General features: G+C 45.9%; 1 protein-coding gene across 3 annotated transcripts in view; it reads right to left on the bottom strand.

The window, feature by feature from the left end:
- Nucleotides 1-15,799, bottom strand: part of RAB10 (RAB10, member RAS oncogene family) — a 221,331-nt gene that overhangs the window by 37,025 nt on the left and 168,507 nt on the right. For all 3 annotated transcript variants that reach the window (XM_029596272.1, XM_029596271.1, XM_029596274.1), the window contains exon 4: nucleotides 6,849-6,987. In XM_029596272.1, coding sequence (XP_029452132.1) covers nucleotides 6,849-6,987 — 139 coding nt within the window. The remainder of the gene's footprint in view (nucleotides 1-6,848; nucleotides 6,988-15,799) is intronic.

Raw genomic sequence — 15,799 nt, forward strand, 5'->3', positions numbered from 1 at the left:
TGAGGATCCCCATCATCTCCTGTCTGGGGTCAGGGACTTCCTGGGTTTCCACATCAAGGCGTTGTCCAACCTTTTCCAGGAATTTAGAATAGGAAAGATCCTCCGGTGGAGAGACAGGCTCGGGTGGTATCTCGGCAAGGTCTAAAGGGTACCCTGTGGAGGAGCCCGACGAAGTGGACGGTTGGGGGGAATCCTCTGCAGGAGACGACAGCGGAGGCTGCCTGGCAGGCGAAGGCCCTGGGCTGGGGCTGCTCTGAGGTGAGCTCAGGGCTTCCATGGGCCTGTCGGGTGGATGTTGACCCTGTTCCACAGTTGTGAGAAACTGGTAGTATCATTGAAATTTGTGATATAGCCTGAGAGGCCAAGTTTGTTGGAGGAAATGGCCTTGGTTGTGTTGGAGTGCCAATTCAGGGATATTGCCGCCAACAAAATGTCAGTGTCCGGACCCCTGGGTCGAGCGGTGTCAGGAGGCAGTCCTTCCTTTTCCCGTGAGGGTTCCTGAAAGGCCTGATTGCTTCCGGTGTTGGGACGACATGGAAAGACGTTGGACGAGGCTGAGGAACTGTGGGAGACAGCTGGTGAAGAAGGTTCTCCATCCGAGTCTACCACCAGAAGGGGAGAAGGCTTCCTGGGCTGCTCATGCCCTGAAGAATGCTATTTAGGTGGTTTGGGGGCACCATGCATCGGATGCTTCGGCATAGTCGAGCGTTGGTGCTTCGATGGCATGTGCGGGCACCGGCAGTGCGACGTGGGGTAGACTCTTCGACACAGGTGTGTCGATGTCTTCGACGCAGATTGTTTCTTCGGTGCCGGACACATCTCCGGTGACGTGCTTTGGCATTGCATGAGCTTGCTTTGACACTGGCCCAGATGAGCCAGGAGGTCAGACTGAGGATGTTCGATGCTGGGAGGGTCCCTTAGACGTCCGGGGGGGGGGGGGGGGGGGGGGGGGGGGGCCTGGAGAGGATCTGGCTGACTCCTCCGAAGGGACACAGGAGCCCGACGCCACTCCTTTTAACTGGGCAATGCGGACAGACCTTTGCCACTGGGGCCAAAGGGGACATGCGGCCGCAGTCCTGGCAGTTCGGCTGGTCATGATTCAGGAACAGGCAGATGTAGCATCGGTCATGTCCATCCCATGACACACATTTTGCCACACTGGCAAAACTTGAAGCCCGGCGAACGCAGCATGTTGAATTGACCTTTTACTATTTTTTTTTGTTAAACTTCTCTGGAGAGCTCCGCATGCACTCAGTTGATCGGAAAAAAAAAATGGACTGAGGAGACTCGGGGAAGTGCAGGAAGATACAAGCAGGCGCACCTCACTGACAAAGTTCAGTGATCTATGAGAGCTCCGCCACCTAGAGGCACGGAGGACATCCCAGACAGACAGCATGGCTAATTCATGCTGCTTATCTATGGGAAAAATACTTCTGGGGGAATTCTGTGCCAAAAAAATAAAAATTCTGCATACAAGAATGTAAACACCTATAAAATTTTATATACTTATATTAGTTAAAATAATCCAAATCACAGCCTTTAAGTAATTAATGTAAAATGTAATATAGAAAATGTATTACTCAAAGATGCAGAGTTTTATATATTTTGAGCAGAATTCCCCTAGAAGTACACTGTAAGAGTGTCCCTTCCACCTCTCCCCTGGCCAGATCTTTCACTCTGCTCTTTTAGACCCCCAGCTTCTCCACTCTCCCCCCTTCTCCCTACATGCTTAAGTCCTTCCATTCTATTTCCAGTCCCCAGCCATCCACTGCCAGTTTGACCCCTCTCTCTCATTCAGGCCCTCACACAGGCTTCTTCTGTCCCTCTCATCACACCCTTGCACAGGCTCCACCCCCCCCCCCCCTCACACAGGCTCCCTCTGTCCTTCTCTCACACACCCACACACACCTTTATACAAGCTCCTTTGTCTCTCGCACACACAAACATACCATCACCCAGGCTCCTCCACTCTTCTGCACACACACACACCCCCCTCACACAGGCACACTCTCTGTTGCAGGAAGGACTCCGCTCGCAGTCAGCTAATGCCCCAGGCCTGATCTGGAGCAACCAAGAGCACCATCCCTCTGTGGTGCTCGACCCTCCAAATCAATCTGCCCAACACGGGCCACAGAGGAAAAGCATACAGCAACTTGTCTTCCGACCACTCCTGCATGAGAGCATCAATCCCCAATGACTTCAGATCTCTCCTGCGACTGAAGAATCAAAGAACTTTTGCATTGTGAAACATCGCCAGCAGGTCTAGAAACAGAAGACCCCAGCTATCCAGAATCAGCAGAAACACCTATTCACCTGGGTCCACAATCTCCCTGTGAGAAAGTCTGCTCTTACATTGTCTTTTCCTGCTATGTGCGAGGCTGAGATCTGGAGATGCACTTCAGCCCATTCCATAAGTTGATCTACTTCCTACGATACTTGCTGTCTTTTGGTTCCTCCCAGCTGATTGATGTAAGCCACTGTCATTTCATTGTCAGATATTATCCAGGCCACTAGACCCTGTCACCTGCCCAACTGTAAACTTGCCAACCGGACTGCCCTGGCTTTTGGCCGACTGATGTTCCAGAGAGACTCTTCTGCATTCCAGCACCCTTGTGCTGTCAATTCCCGATCAAGGAAGCTGTGTCATGAGTATTAGCCAGTCTGGAGATGCTAGGGAGATTCCCATGCTCAGATGATTGGCTTGTAGCCACCACTGCAGTTGGGAGACCACCTCCATCAGCAGGTGGAGCCAAACCAAAAGGTCCTGAGACTGCAGACTCAACTGAGAGGAAGTGCTGGAGAGGACGCACACGCACCTTCGCCCATGGCACCACTTCAAGGGCTGCCGTCATTAAACCAAGCACTTGTAGGTAGGACCATACAGTTGGGCGCAGTGTTCAGCAACAGATGCAGCTGTTCCATCAACTTCTGAATATGAGCTTCTGGCAGGAAAACCCTGCCCCGCTTCATGTTGAACCAAACCAAGGTATTCCAACAACTAAGCAGGCTAAAGACTGCTCTTGGCCAAGTTCACCACCCAACAGAGCTCCTGCAACAGGGAGATCACCTTGCAGCTCTTCCAGCAACTTGGCTTGAATTAGCCTGTCATTCAAATAAGAGTGTACTAGGATCCCATCCTCTCTCAACTCTGCTGCAACTACTACCATTACCTTGGGAATGGTCTTGGGAGCAGTGGCCAGACCAAAAGACAGTGCCCAAAACTGATAATGGCGATCCAGAACTGCAAAATGTAGAAAATATTGATGCTCTGGTCAGATAGGAATATGAAGATATGCCTCAGTCAGGTCCAGAGAGGTCAGAAATTCCCCTGACTGCATGGCCATTATCACAGAGCACAAAGTTTCCATGAGAAAATGAGTCACACGCAGATGACTGTTGACCCCTATGAGATCCAGGATGGGACTAAAGGAGCCCTCCTTCTTGGGCATAATTAAATATCACCCTGTATTTTCTTGATACATGGGCACAGGACCCACAGCCCTCAGACTGAGGAGGCTTCCGAATGTACCCTGCTTCTTCTGCAGGGAGACACCATAAACATGTCCTGAGGAACACACATTCCACTGTACATCCTTTTATCACTTCCAGGACACATTGATCAGTTGTGATCTCGACCCACCTCTGATATAAAAGAGAAGCATCCTCCATCTCCTGTTCCTGGGGGAGGGTTGGCAAACCTTCATTGGGAGGTTCCATTACTGGAGCCTGCACCTCCCTTCTGGGATGTCTGAGACAAAAGGAATGCAATCTATCAAACAGCCAAGTCCTCTGAAAAGTTGCCCCTCTATAGGGCTGAAAACACTTGGATCCCCTAGGACGACCTCTCATGCTAAAGGAGCGTGGCATTTGTTTCTATTCTCTGGCAATTCGCCCTACTTACTGCCCAATTTTACCAACTCATTCCCAATCAAAAGCAAGCCTTTAAAGTGCAATTTTGTGAGGTTAGCCTTGGAGGTCGCACCAGCTGACCAATTTCTCAGCCATACCTGCTGCCTGGCCGCTATTATTGAAGACACCCCTCTGGCTGAGGTGCAGACAATCGCAGCCTGCATCTTCCAAGGCAGTGGCTGCTGGTTCCATAACTGCCCTGGAATTCACCCCAGAGTCATCAAGCTCCTGAAAGAGAAGTAAACAAGAGCAAGCCACCAGGGAACAAGAAGCGATCTGCAAGGTCATTGCCACTGCTTCAAAGGCTTAAGCATAGCCTCAATCCTATCGTGAGCATCCTTCAAGGCTGCTCCTCCCTCCACAGGGATAGTTGTCTGCTTGGAGACTGCACAAATAAGTGCATCTGCCTTCTGAAAATGTAAATGTTCTCTTGCCACAGGATCCAGAGGGTACAGGCCTTCAAAACTCAACCCCCTTTGAAATTAGCCTCTGGGGCATACCACTCATGATCAATCAATTCTTGAATGGCCTCCATCACAGGATAAAAACAAGAGGCTTTTCACAAAGAAACCAAAATGGGATTTTTCTTTGGTTCAGACATGGAATCTTCCCCAGGTACTCCCAGCATTTTCAAGGTCTGGGAAATCAAGGCTAGCAGTTCATCTCTATGGAAGAACAGCAGCACAGTCCTATACGGTTCTAATCCCTGAGTAATTTCTCCATCTTCTAATGAGTCAGATCAGCCACAGCATCCGTACTTTCGGCTCCTTATTGGGCAGACCTGCTGCCGATCTAGGTGTACTCTGGTGCTTAACAGTAGAACCGGGTGAGATGTCAGTCCCCACCTGCGACTCTGCCCTGGCAGCATTGGACAGGGCTGAGGACTGCGCCTGTAGAAAGGATTGCAATCCCTTAAAAATTCTACACATGAAAAAAAATAGAAGGATCTATGCCAAAACCAGAAGATAGATGTACTCACTGAGCTATTCCCCCCCCCCTGCTGACAAACCAATTAAGAGTTCCAAGATCAGGGGCCACTCCTTTTATACAGACCTTGATCCGGCTAGGAAGAACCAGGATTAGTAAAATCAGAGGAAGATAATTCTTCCTGAGCCTCCAAACAGCGCTAGCACAAGGTAGCAGGCACACCAGGCTGAGATGCCTGAATATGACGGACAGCGCAGAGAGAAAGGTGCTTAACTTTCTTAGCTCTAAGTGCCATTAGGCCTTCAAAACGCTTAACAGGTGACTAAAGGTGTGCGTCCAGCTGTTTTTTTTTTTTTTTTTTTTTTTTATACACCCAAATTTAAGCATACAAATGCCCAACGTGTGCACACAGGTAAGTGCGCGACCACTAAGGGCGCCACTTAACTGACACAGAGGCCCGACTAAGCATCCAAAAACTGGACTCACAACCTGGACGCACAGCTAGACATTAGCCGAACTGACAATCCTGAAGAGGGCAGCCTAATAAAAATACTCAAAATGCCATAGAAGCCTACCATGTGGCACGCAGTGAAAAAGCCTCAGAGTGGGGTCTAGCCTAAAAGGGCTGCTCAACCCACCAGGCTGCCAAGTCCCTTAACCTCCCATGGAATGGGACAAAGTCGGAACGGTGCACCAGACATGGAAACCGGAGGAAGCACTACATATAAAAAACAAAAAAAAACCAAAAACCTCTCCTCCTCTATCTAATTTTTTTTTTTTAGTTTACCTGAGCTCAGCCCTTCCTGGCTGAATACAGAGACTGTCTCCAGCTGCAGGGGGAGAGGACACAAGTCACTTTACCTCCATTGCCTCAGGTACAAAAACTTAGATTGTAAGCCCTCGAGGGATAGAGAAATACCTACAGTACCTGAATGTAAACCAATGTGATCTCTCGATTGAATGTTGGTATATAAAAATAATACATAAATAAATATACAGTTACCGCCACACTGCCTTTCACCTGTTTAAACAGCTAAGTCCATGCTGGCTGAACAACTAGCTACCAGACCAAGGCAATCATCTGAGGGACCACGGAAATCAGCTCAGGAATTCTCAACTGGGAGAGGGACTATTTGGTATCACTGCAGGAGAGCAGGGCAAATTAATTTTCCTTTTATTTTTCTTTTCAAAGTAAAGCAATTGCCAGCAGGGAGATGCACATCCACCATCTGCTAGAGACAGAGAATACAGGCAGGCTGATGTCACTGCAGAGGTATATATACTGTGATGTCAGTTTGCTCCGTCTCCATCTGCTGGTAGAGGTGCATAACCCACTGGCCCTGGATTCATCTGACCAGATGCTAAGAAATAGTAATTAATAACTCCTGAATTGAATCACAAATTGACTTGAACAGAAATAAAATAGAGCAAAGACGGAAAAGCAGGCAGTGTTTGGTTCCACTGCCTGGTTATGATTCCACAGCAAGCTATGTATTTGATTCTTTTGATTTAATGTCTGCAGCCATTTGTTTCTTCTATTTATATGAACATTGATAGCGATATCACAAGAAAATAGGTCTTTGTACTAGCGAGATAGAGATAAATAAAGGTTTTCTATCACCAAAACATAGCTGACCAAAAGAAAGCATGAAACAAAATAATTTGACAAATGCTTCAACAGAACATTTGGAATACATGAGAACAAGAGAATGGCAAAAATTGGAAATAAGCAGAAGCCACCTGTAAACCAGTGAAAAATGACTAATCATAGTCCACCACAGATGGCTTTGTCTCTATGCAAATAAAAAATTTGCACACTCTAAAGGATGTGTCAATTAAAATATACTGGAGACCAGAACATTTCTGGCAAGATAATTTATAGTAACACAAATAAAGCCATTGGAAAATCCCATCCTCTGCACCCACTTGGCCTTGTCCTCTATGATGCAGTCTTTGTGGAGTGTTGTGTCACCACTTGAGTTTTTCTCCTCAACTTGTACCTTTCTGCTTACCTCATCTATGTTTCTGAGCCATTTGCTGATGTTTTCAAAGCTTTTAGCATTGGTGATGTCATAGACTAGCATAATTCCCATGGCACCTCTGTAATAGGAGGTGGTGATGGTGTGAAACCGTTCCTGTCCTGCCGTGTCCCTGTCAAGAACAAACAAGAAATTACATTTAAAAGATTTGACACCACATTTATAACGTAGTGACACTCAGAGCCTCTCTTCTAGGCAACATAGTAACGATGGTAGAAAGACCAAATGGTCCATCCAGTCTACCCAGCAAGCTTCCCACGGCAGTAACTGCTGCTCCGTGCAGGTCACCCCCAGGCCCACTACCAGCATGCTTTTCATTCTTTCCCATCATCTAGTCTTTAGTGATCCACAATGGCCAAGATCAATAAATTCTTGTTTACCTTAATTTGCAAACTATTACCTTCCACATATAGGTGAAATGTCTCTGGAAGAATATAACTGGCTTCTAAAAAACTTATAGAAATTCAATAATTTCCATTTCAAGAACATGAGAACACATCCATGGAATTTTATATTTGCAAATTTTCAAGAGCAACTGAACCCATGATAGTGGATAAAAGTCATTACCATCCATCACCTACAACAATCTGATTTATCAGATGATAGTCTGTTTTAATTATGCTAATTATCTCTCCAAAAGAAATGACTCCAGCTACCATCTACTGTTATAATTCATAAACATTAAAATATCACTTGCAAAAAATGCAAATTAATGCCCATCTATGGTAGGGAAAAAACCTAAGAATATTTTCTGCAGCATTTTAGATACTGTGAAGTGAAAATAGGGGAAAACTTCACATTGCTTCAGTGCTCAATGCCCAGAAAACTGTTTCAGAGAGTATGAACCTCAGAATGTAGTTTTACTCACTAGAATTGTTGAGATGAGGATGCAACTTACTATTGAATTGTATACAATGCTTCTGTGGCCCCTGCCAAAAAGTGCCCAATCTGCTACACCAGTAGTACATTTGGTACTAAAGACAGACGAGAACAAAATTTGCCCATAACCATCCACCAGGCAAGAAGTCTTCCCTACCCAGACTGATAAGGAAAGAGCAGCTTTCCGCTGGCTTTGAGACACACCTCCCAGGACCTCGTGGCACACTAGTGCAGAGCTTCCCAAACTGTGGGTCAGGACCCCAGATGGGGGTCACACAACTTCCAGCCAGGGTCACAAATGCCTCAAAGGGCAGTCCTCTGCAGACATCACCAGCAGCAGAAGTAGTGGAAATCAGCATGGGATCTTTGAGCTAGCTTGCACTCTCAGGTCCTGCAATGGTACCACCCTCGCTTGAGTTTCCACGTTAACAGGAAGCCATGTGTGAAGAGGGACTGGGGCCACTGCAGGGCTTGTGAGCTTTTACTGGCTCACAGATCCTGTGCTGACTTTCATTACTAATGCTGATGACAGTTGCAGATCAACATCGGGCATTGGACCAGCCATTGGGGGAAGAGTGGGCAATGTGCGCACAGGTTTGTGCAGGTTGTCACTTCTTCTCTATTCTCTCCCATCACTGAACTTACCTAAGAGAAAAATGTTGCCCCTGTCAGACTGCCCTCTCTTCCCACTAGCTGTCATCCACTTATCGCCTGAGGCCCAAAGGAAAATATTGCTGGTGATCCTAGTCAAGGGGATGTTTGGATGGGGGCTGTGGAAGGTGAGAGGAGGGATGCAAGAGAGAAACTAGGGGTATCAACTTGGGGGGGGGGGGGTACGTGAGAAAAGAGAAAAAGGGATGACATCAATTGGGGTTACAAAAATGGCTTGGAGGTGAGAGGTTCAGTGGGGAAGATGTAACGAGAGGAACTGAGGGATGTAAGGGGATCAGCTGGAAGGGCAAAGGTTGAGAGGCCCTCTGGAGGGGGATGGAGGTTGAGAGAGGGGATCAGTTGGACTGCAGGAATGGTGAATGGAGGGATTGTTGGAGGCGAACTATACCCCCACGAATTAGGTTTGGTTGTTCTCTGGTCCTGTGAATTTTCTAGTGCTAAAATGGGGTCACATTGGCTAAAAGTTTGGGAAGCCCTGCACTAGTATGTCCCGACACACCTGTTGAGAACCACTGATCTAGATCACTGAAGTAATCACTATAATTATATTTTAACTGATAAAACTCTTAAATTCTCTAATTTTAGATCAACTTAATGAATCATTGTTCTGATTAAAACAAACTGATCAATTCATAAATGCTGTAATTTCTACAGTTGGCATTTCCAATTATTAATTTATATTTGTAGTGTTTCTTTTTACCTATAGAATGAGCAGCAGGGGCCAAGAGAACAGCAGCCTTCAAGCAATGGCAGGAAAAGGGGGGGGGGGGGGGGGTGAGAAGAAAGAATTTAGTGAGGGACTGATGGAAGTATAAAGGAAGAGGAGAGAGAAACTTGTGGGGGAAAGGAGAAAGCAAGTTTAAAGTATTGGAGGTGAACTTCTAAGCACAAAGAAAAGAGCGGGATCTGGGGGCGATTGCATCTGATGATCGTAAGGTCGCCAAACTAAAGCAATGGCAAAAGCCAGTAAGGTGTTTAGCTGCACAGGGAGAGGAATAGTCAGCAGAAAAAGGAAGGCAATATAGGCTCTGGTTGAGACCTCTTTTAGAATACTGTGTACAATTCTGGAGACCGCATCTTCAAAAGGATATAAATCGGTTGGAGTCAGTCCAGATAGTGGCTACTAAAATATCACATGGTCTTCATTCTAAAGCATATAGGGATAGGCAAAGATTTAAACATATATACCCCAGAGGAAAGGTAAGATGGGAAATATAATTGAGACATTTAAATATCTCAAAGCTTTCCATGCATAAGAGGCTAGCCTCTTTCAAAGGAAAGGCGGCTCTAGAACAAGGGGGGGGGGGGGCCGTCATGGGATAAAGGTAAAAGGGGATAGATAGGCATAATTTTAGGATTTTGTTTTAACAGTGAATAGCGGATACATGGAACAGTCTCCCAGTGGAGACAAAAATCAGTATCTGAATTCAAGAAAGCATGGGATAAATACAGGAGGGGATCTGAGGAGTGATGGAAATTGTAAGGATGGATGGGCAGACTAGATGGGCCATTTGGTCTTTTTGCCATTTCTCTGTTTTCATGTTTCTAATCTGTAAGCGGGATTTTCCATAGACAGCAGGATGAATTAGCCATTGTGCATGCATGATATCATCCAACAGTGCTGACATAGACCAGCTCTCAAAGCTCAGTAAATTCTTTACTGCCCAAAGCGTAGGTGCTCCCGTGCATGCTGCCTCATAAGCCACTCAGTTTTTTCCAGAGCTAAGATTTAGCACGACAGTTTACTCGCAAGGGAAATGGTCAGGTGTTAAGCATGAATTCATCCTGCTATCTGTAGAGAACCCTGTTTAAAAGTAAGCAAACTTTGCTTTCTACATTGACTAGCAAGCATGAATTAACCATGGCACATGGTCAGTCTCACACTAAAGGTTGCAGAGCAGAGTAGCTACAGAAACAAGCAACCCAGACCCCACCGGTGGAGAGTGAAATACTGGGAGAAAAACTGAGCAAAACTTCTTGTCCAGAGTTTACTATCATTTTGTGATGTGCTATCAAGACAATAGTGAGACATGCAGTGCAGGCCTCGACCTGCACTGCAGACGCCGGATCCACACGCGGGAGCTGGGAGAGGGGCCTGCGCAGCCGGCGCTTGAGCCCATCGGGGTAAGGCCTTCATCCTCTCGCCCCGACCACCGAGGGCCCCCGTGCCGACCACGCGGGAATTTTAAACTTACCTGCGGCTTCCTCATCGGCATCCTGATCCGACCCGCCCTCCAAACACAACTTTTCCCCGCGCCAAAAATCGCCGCGATCGGAAGCCCCGCCCGCCGAAGCAAGCCTCCAATAGGAGCCAGCCCAGAGGGGCTTTAAATCTGAGTCAGACTGGCGCCGCGCGCCGTGCGTCGCGCGTCTAAGGAGCGCGACAAAGGGGCCTGCCCCTTTGTCTCGCCCCTTCGTAGAGCCCCGAGGAGGCCCCGAGCCATACCCGCGGAATAACCTAAATCTACAACAAAGGTAGCAGCTAGCAAAGGTACGGAGCTAACCGATTCAACCGTATGGAATAAAAGTCCCACTAAACCAACCTCATCCATCCCAGTCTCAACAGCGTCGTAACAAACTACAACAAGACTCTCACCCCGTCAGAACGCCAGTCGTACAACCTCTCTACCTCCGCACCCGAACCTCGATCCATCCACCCTGCTCACCTGCAGCCTCACCTGCAAGCTTCCAGCATTCATCCAGCCTCACATGCAAGCTACAAACACTCATCCATCCTCACCGGCAAGCTTCCAGCAGCCAGCCAGCCTAAACTACAAGCTTCTAGCACTCTTCATGACCTACCTGCAAGCCTCAAGCACTCATCAAACCTGCACATACAAGCCTCCAACTTTCACATAGCCCTTCTTTCTTAATCCTTCTAACCTCGCAACATTATCCCTACAAATGGCCCCATTCTTCACAATTCCAATTCTTCAACATAATACACCACCTAAAAGAATTTCTTTCCGACATGCCCAACAACACAACCTTAAATCCCTCTCTTCAATTTTGATCACTCCTTCCACGCAACTTCTAGGCCTCACCCGTTTCTCTAAGCCTTTTCAATGCTCAATCTCTAACGAAAAAGTCTGTAATCTTAAATGACTACCTCATCGACGTGAAACCGGAGATATGTGCGATCACGGAAACATGGTTAAAACCATCAGACACAGCAATAATTAATCAACTACCTACAGAGGCTTACGACTTCTTCTCGCTTCCTCGTCTTAAAAAAAAGGGAGGAGGTATTCTTTTAGCAACTAAAAAGGACCTCAGATTCTCCCTACATCAATCCAATTCCAATTCAAAACTTGAATTCGGCTTCTTCACCTCAGACAAGCTCCAAATCCTTCTCGTATATGCTCCCCCAGGACTCTTGGAATCAGATGCTTCACCACTGGTCGAATTAACCTCCTCCCTCATCAACTTTGACTCGCCAGCTATCATTCTAGGTGATTTCAACATGCATGTTGATAACCCTACCCCATCACCTAACTGTGAAACACTACTCACAGCCTTCAAAGCGCTAGGCTTCACTCAATTAGTTAACAAACCTACCCACAAAGCCGGCCACACGTTAGACCTGATCTTCGTTAACGCTGCAATCAAGCCCATAACTATTCCTAATTGCACAAAGGTCCCGTGGTCAGATCACTACCTCATAACAACTTCATTCTCTATAAAAGATACCAACCCGGCTTGCATTCCTTCGCCCTCCTTCAAATACAGGAAAACTTGCTCCCAGAAGACCTTAACAATCACCTATCACCACTACTCCACCAACTGGACCTTACAGATCCAAACGCAGCACTTCGATCATGGAATACAATCACCGAAACTATAGCTAACAAGCTATGCCCTCCTATTACAAAAAAACCACACCAGAATTCCTCCAAAAGACAGCCATGGTTCTCCTCAGAACTAAGAAGGCTCAAACTCCAACTAAGACAAAATGAGGTTAAATGGCGCAAAAACCCAGGAACCAACACCCTTTTAATCTACAAATCATCTCTGCATCAATACAAATCAAGCACCTTAAGATCCAAGAGGGACTACTACGCCTCGAAGATACACAACCTTGTATTCGATGCCAAAGCCCTCTTCAGCTATGTAGCCAACCTCACACAATTAAACCAACCAGAGATTGCTCATGACCAAGCTCAATCGAAAGCGGAAGAATTAGCTCTATTCTTCAGCAACAAAATCAATACTCTTCTATCGCAGCTCCCCACGAACCCCACTGCTCCACAAACCACTCCTCAACCCTCAATCAACTACACTCGGTTAGAACAACTTGACACAACGTCATCCACTGAGATCCAAGGAATTCTAAGGAAAATGAAACCTTCCTCTCACCCTTCGGATCACATCCCAGCCAAACTACTACTATCAATTCCAGAATCTATCTCCAAAACCCTGGCAGATATCATAAATTGCTCCCTTACACAAGGATTCTACCCTGACAACCTCAAACTTGCCTCACTCAAACCCCTTCTCAAAAAACCAAATCTCGACCCAAACGATTCTAACAACTTTAGACCGATAGCTAACCTCCCATTCATAGCCAAGATAATGGAAAAATTGGTAAACTCACGACTCTCAAACTACATTGAAGATAATAACCTTCTATTCCCATCACAATACGGTTTCCGTAAAACCTTAAGCACGGAAGCCCTCCTCATCTCTATGACTGACCACATCATCCTAGGCTTAGACAAAGGACAAGCCTTCCTTCTGATACTACTCGACCTTTCGTCTGCTTTCGATACGGTCAATCACTCCCTCCTCATCAACCAACTAACAGCCATAGGTATCTCAGGCACTGCCCTATCATGGTTCAGAACCTTCCTCAGCAACAGAGGATATAAGGTTAAGATTCATAATAAACAATCCTCTCTTCACCCCGCGTCAGTAGGAGTCCCTCAGGGCTCATCCCTGTCTCCTACCTTGTTTAACATTTATCTGTTACCCTTATGTAACTTCTCACTGACCTCAATCTCAAACACTTCCTCTACGCTGACGATATCCAGGTCCTGATCCCCATCGAAGAGTCGCTCGCAAAAAACACTGTCTCACTGGGAAACCTGCCTCCAAAATATCAAACAGCTTCTCACAAGTCTCAACCTGATACTAAATTCATCAAAAACTGAACTTCTACTCATCACACCAGAAAACAGCTCCCTCACACACTCTCATCCTACCGTACCAAATACTACACAAGTGAGAGACCTAGGAGTTCTAATTGACAATCACCTAAACCTGAAAGCTAACATCAACAAAACCACCAGAGACTGCTTTTATAAGCTCCAAGTGCTGAAAAGAATACGACCTCTCTTCCACACACATGACTTTAGAACGATTCTACAATCAATCATTTTCGCAAAGCTGGACTATTGTAACACCATCATGCTTGGTCTCCCTTCATCACACACCAAACCATTGCAAATGGTCCAAAATGCCTCCGCCCGTATACTCACTAACACCAGGAGAAGAGAACACATAACCCCTATCCTGATGGACCTTCATTGGCTGCCCATCCACTTCAGAATAATCTACAAGGCCATTCTCACCATTTTCAAAAACATCCATCAATTAGCTCCAATCGATCTCCATATCCCCCTCCGATTACACCATTCAACAAGACCGACAAGAGATGCTTACAAAGGATCACTTCAAGTTCCTCCAGCCAAAACTACCAGACACATCACGCTTAGAGATCGGGCATTCTCCACAGCCGGTCCAACTTTATGGAACTCCATTCCCCCGGATCTCAGAATGGAACCCAGCATTTCAACATTCAAGAAAAAACTCAAGACGTGGCTGTTCACGCAGGCCTTTCCTAACTCCAACATCATTTAACTCCCATCAATCAACTCGCTTCGCTAGTATTAGCGTTAATAGCCACCTCTTACAATGTTATTCATACTTATATATAATTATCTGATCTCCATTTTCCTTCTCACTCCAAGTTATTGATTTCCTTGTTATATGTAACTGCTTTTCTGCACTATTGTTCAAATTGTAAAGTTTTATTATAACTGCACCCCTGTTTCTTGTGAACCAGCATGATGGGACTACTGTCTTGAATGTTGGTATATAAAAAACTTAAATAAATAAAAAAATAAAATAAAATGTACACAAACAACAAAAGAGTAGCTTTGAAAATGTCTTACTAGTAATCACTTCTAGTGTGCTACTCGACATACACAGCACTGTACAAAAACATTTTTAAAAAAAGAAGACAGCCGCTGAGTTTGAGCTTACATTCTAGTCAAGACAAACAGACAGGGAAAGAGATACTTTTGGAATTTTGTTTATTAAGAAAATGGTTAAAATCAATAAGGTGGGAAATAGTCTTTAGATGAGCCACTGAAGTCATCATGGCTTTCATTTGAGGAGCCTTAACAGTCTAATCGGCAAGCCTGTCAGCGCATAAGTGTATGATATACAATCCACTAGCCAATAAGAATTCTCTTGGCAACTGCCTTTCCCAGACATCTATAACAAATGTTCTGGCCACTGGTGATGGACATCTGACCACAGATGCAATCCTTGAAACCAATGGGTGTGGTTTTCTAGGAGTTAGACATAACTTTTTTTTGGTAGCAATGAAAAGTGCTGTTGAGGAGCTGAGGCAGCTCAAACAAATGAATATAACCCCCCCCACACACACACACACACAACTAATTACTACCAAACATAGACAGGGTACATGTCCACACAGCAACTCAGATGGAAAAAAAAAAGACTGGGAGACTCATGAGGCAGCACCAGTGTGGGAATTCCCATGCATGTTCAGCAGAGCAAAAGCTCTATGAGCTAAGAGAAAAAAGGTCCATTCGGCACTGGCAGATGACATCACCCATGTTATCATGGCCAATTCAGCCCTGCTTGTCAACGGAGAACTTATATGTCGAAGTATGTAGGGACCTGAGCCGATGAGGCCATCTCCCATGGCACAGATGGTATTTCTTCTCCTCTGATGCTCAACTTCTGACCTGAATCTAGGAACTGACATCACAGGAATAACTTGCCCGTGCATGCAGTAACAAGAGGGGGAAGATTTCAGTCTCAAGTTCAATATCACCTCAATCCTAGCTAAGGAGTGGTTCCCACTTGAGGCATTAAGGGTACAAGGCCAAAAAAAAAAAAGCAAGAGACTAGGCACCATAGCACGAAGACAGACTGAGGGGCTCATGAGACAGTGTGCACATGCAGGAACTCCCACACATGCTCAGTAAAGTCTTTGAGCTCTAAAGTTGAATCCATGCTGGCACCAATCACTCCCCTATGCAGTATGGCTAATTCATGCTTTTTGTAGATAAAAGTTTCTGTGTCATCTGCACATTTGATCACCTCTGTTTCTCTTTTCT

The sequence above is a fragment of the Rhinatrema bivittatum genome, chromosome 3 (genome assembly GCF_901001135.1).
Source record: "Rhinatrema bivittatum chromosome 3, aRhiBiv1.1, whole genome shotgun sequence".
Classification (NCBI taxonomy): Eukaryota; Metazoa; Chordata; class Amphibia; order Gymnophiona; family Rhinatrematidae; genus Rhinatrema; species Rhinatrema bivittatum.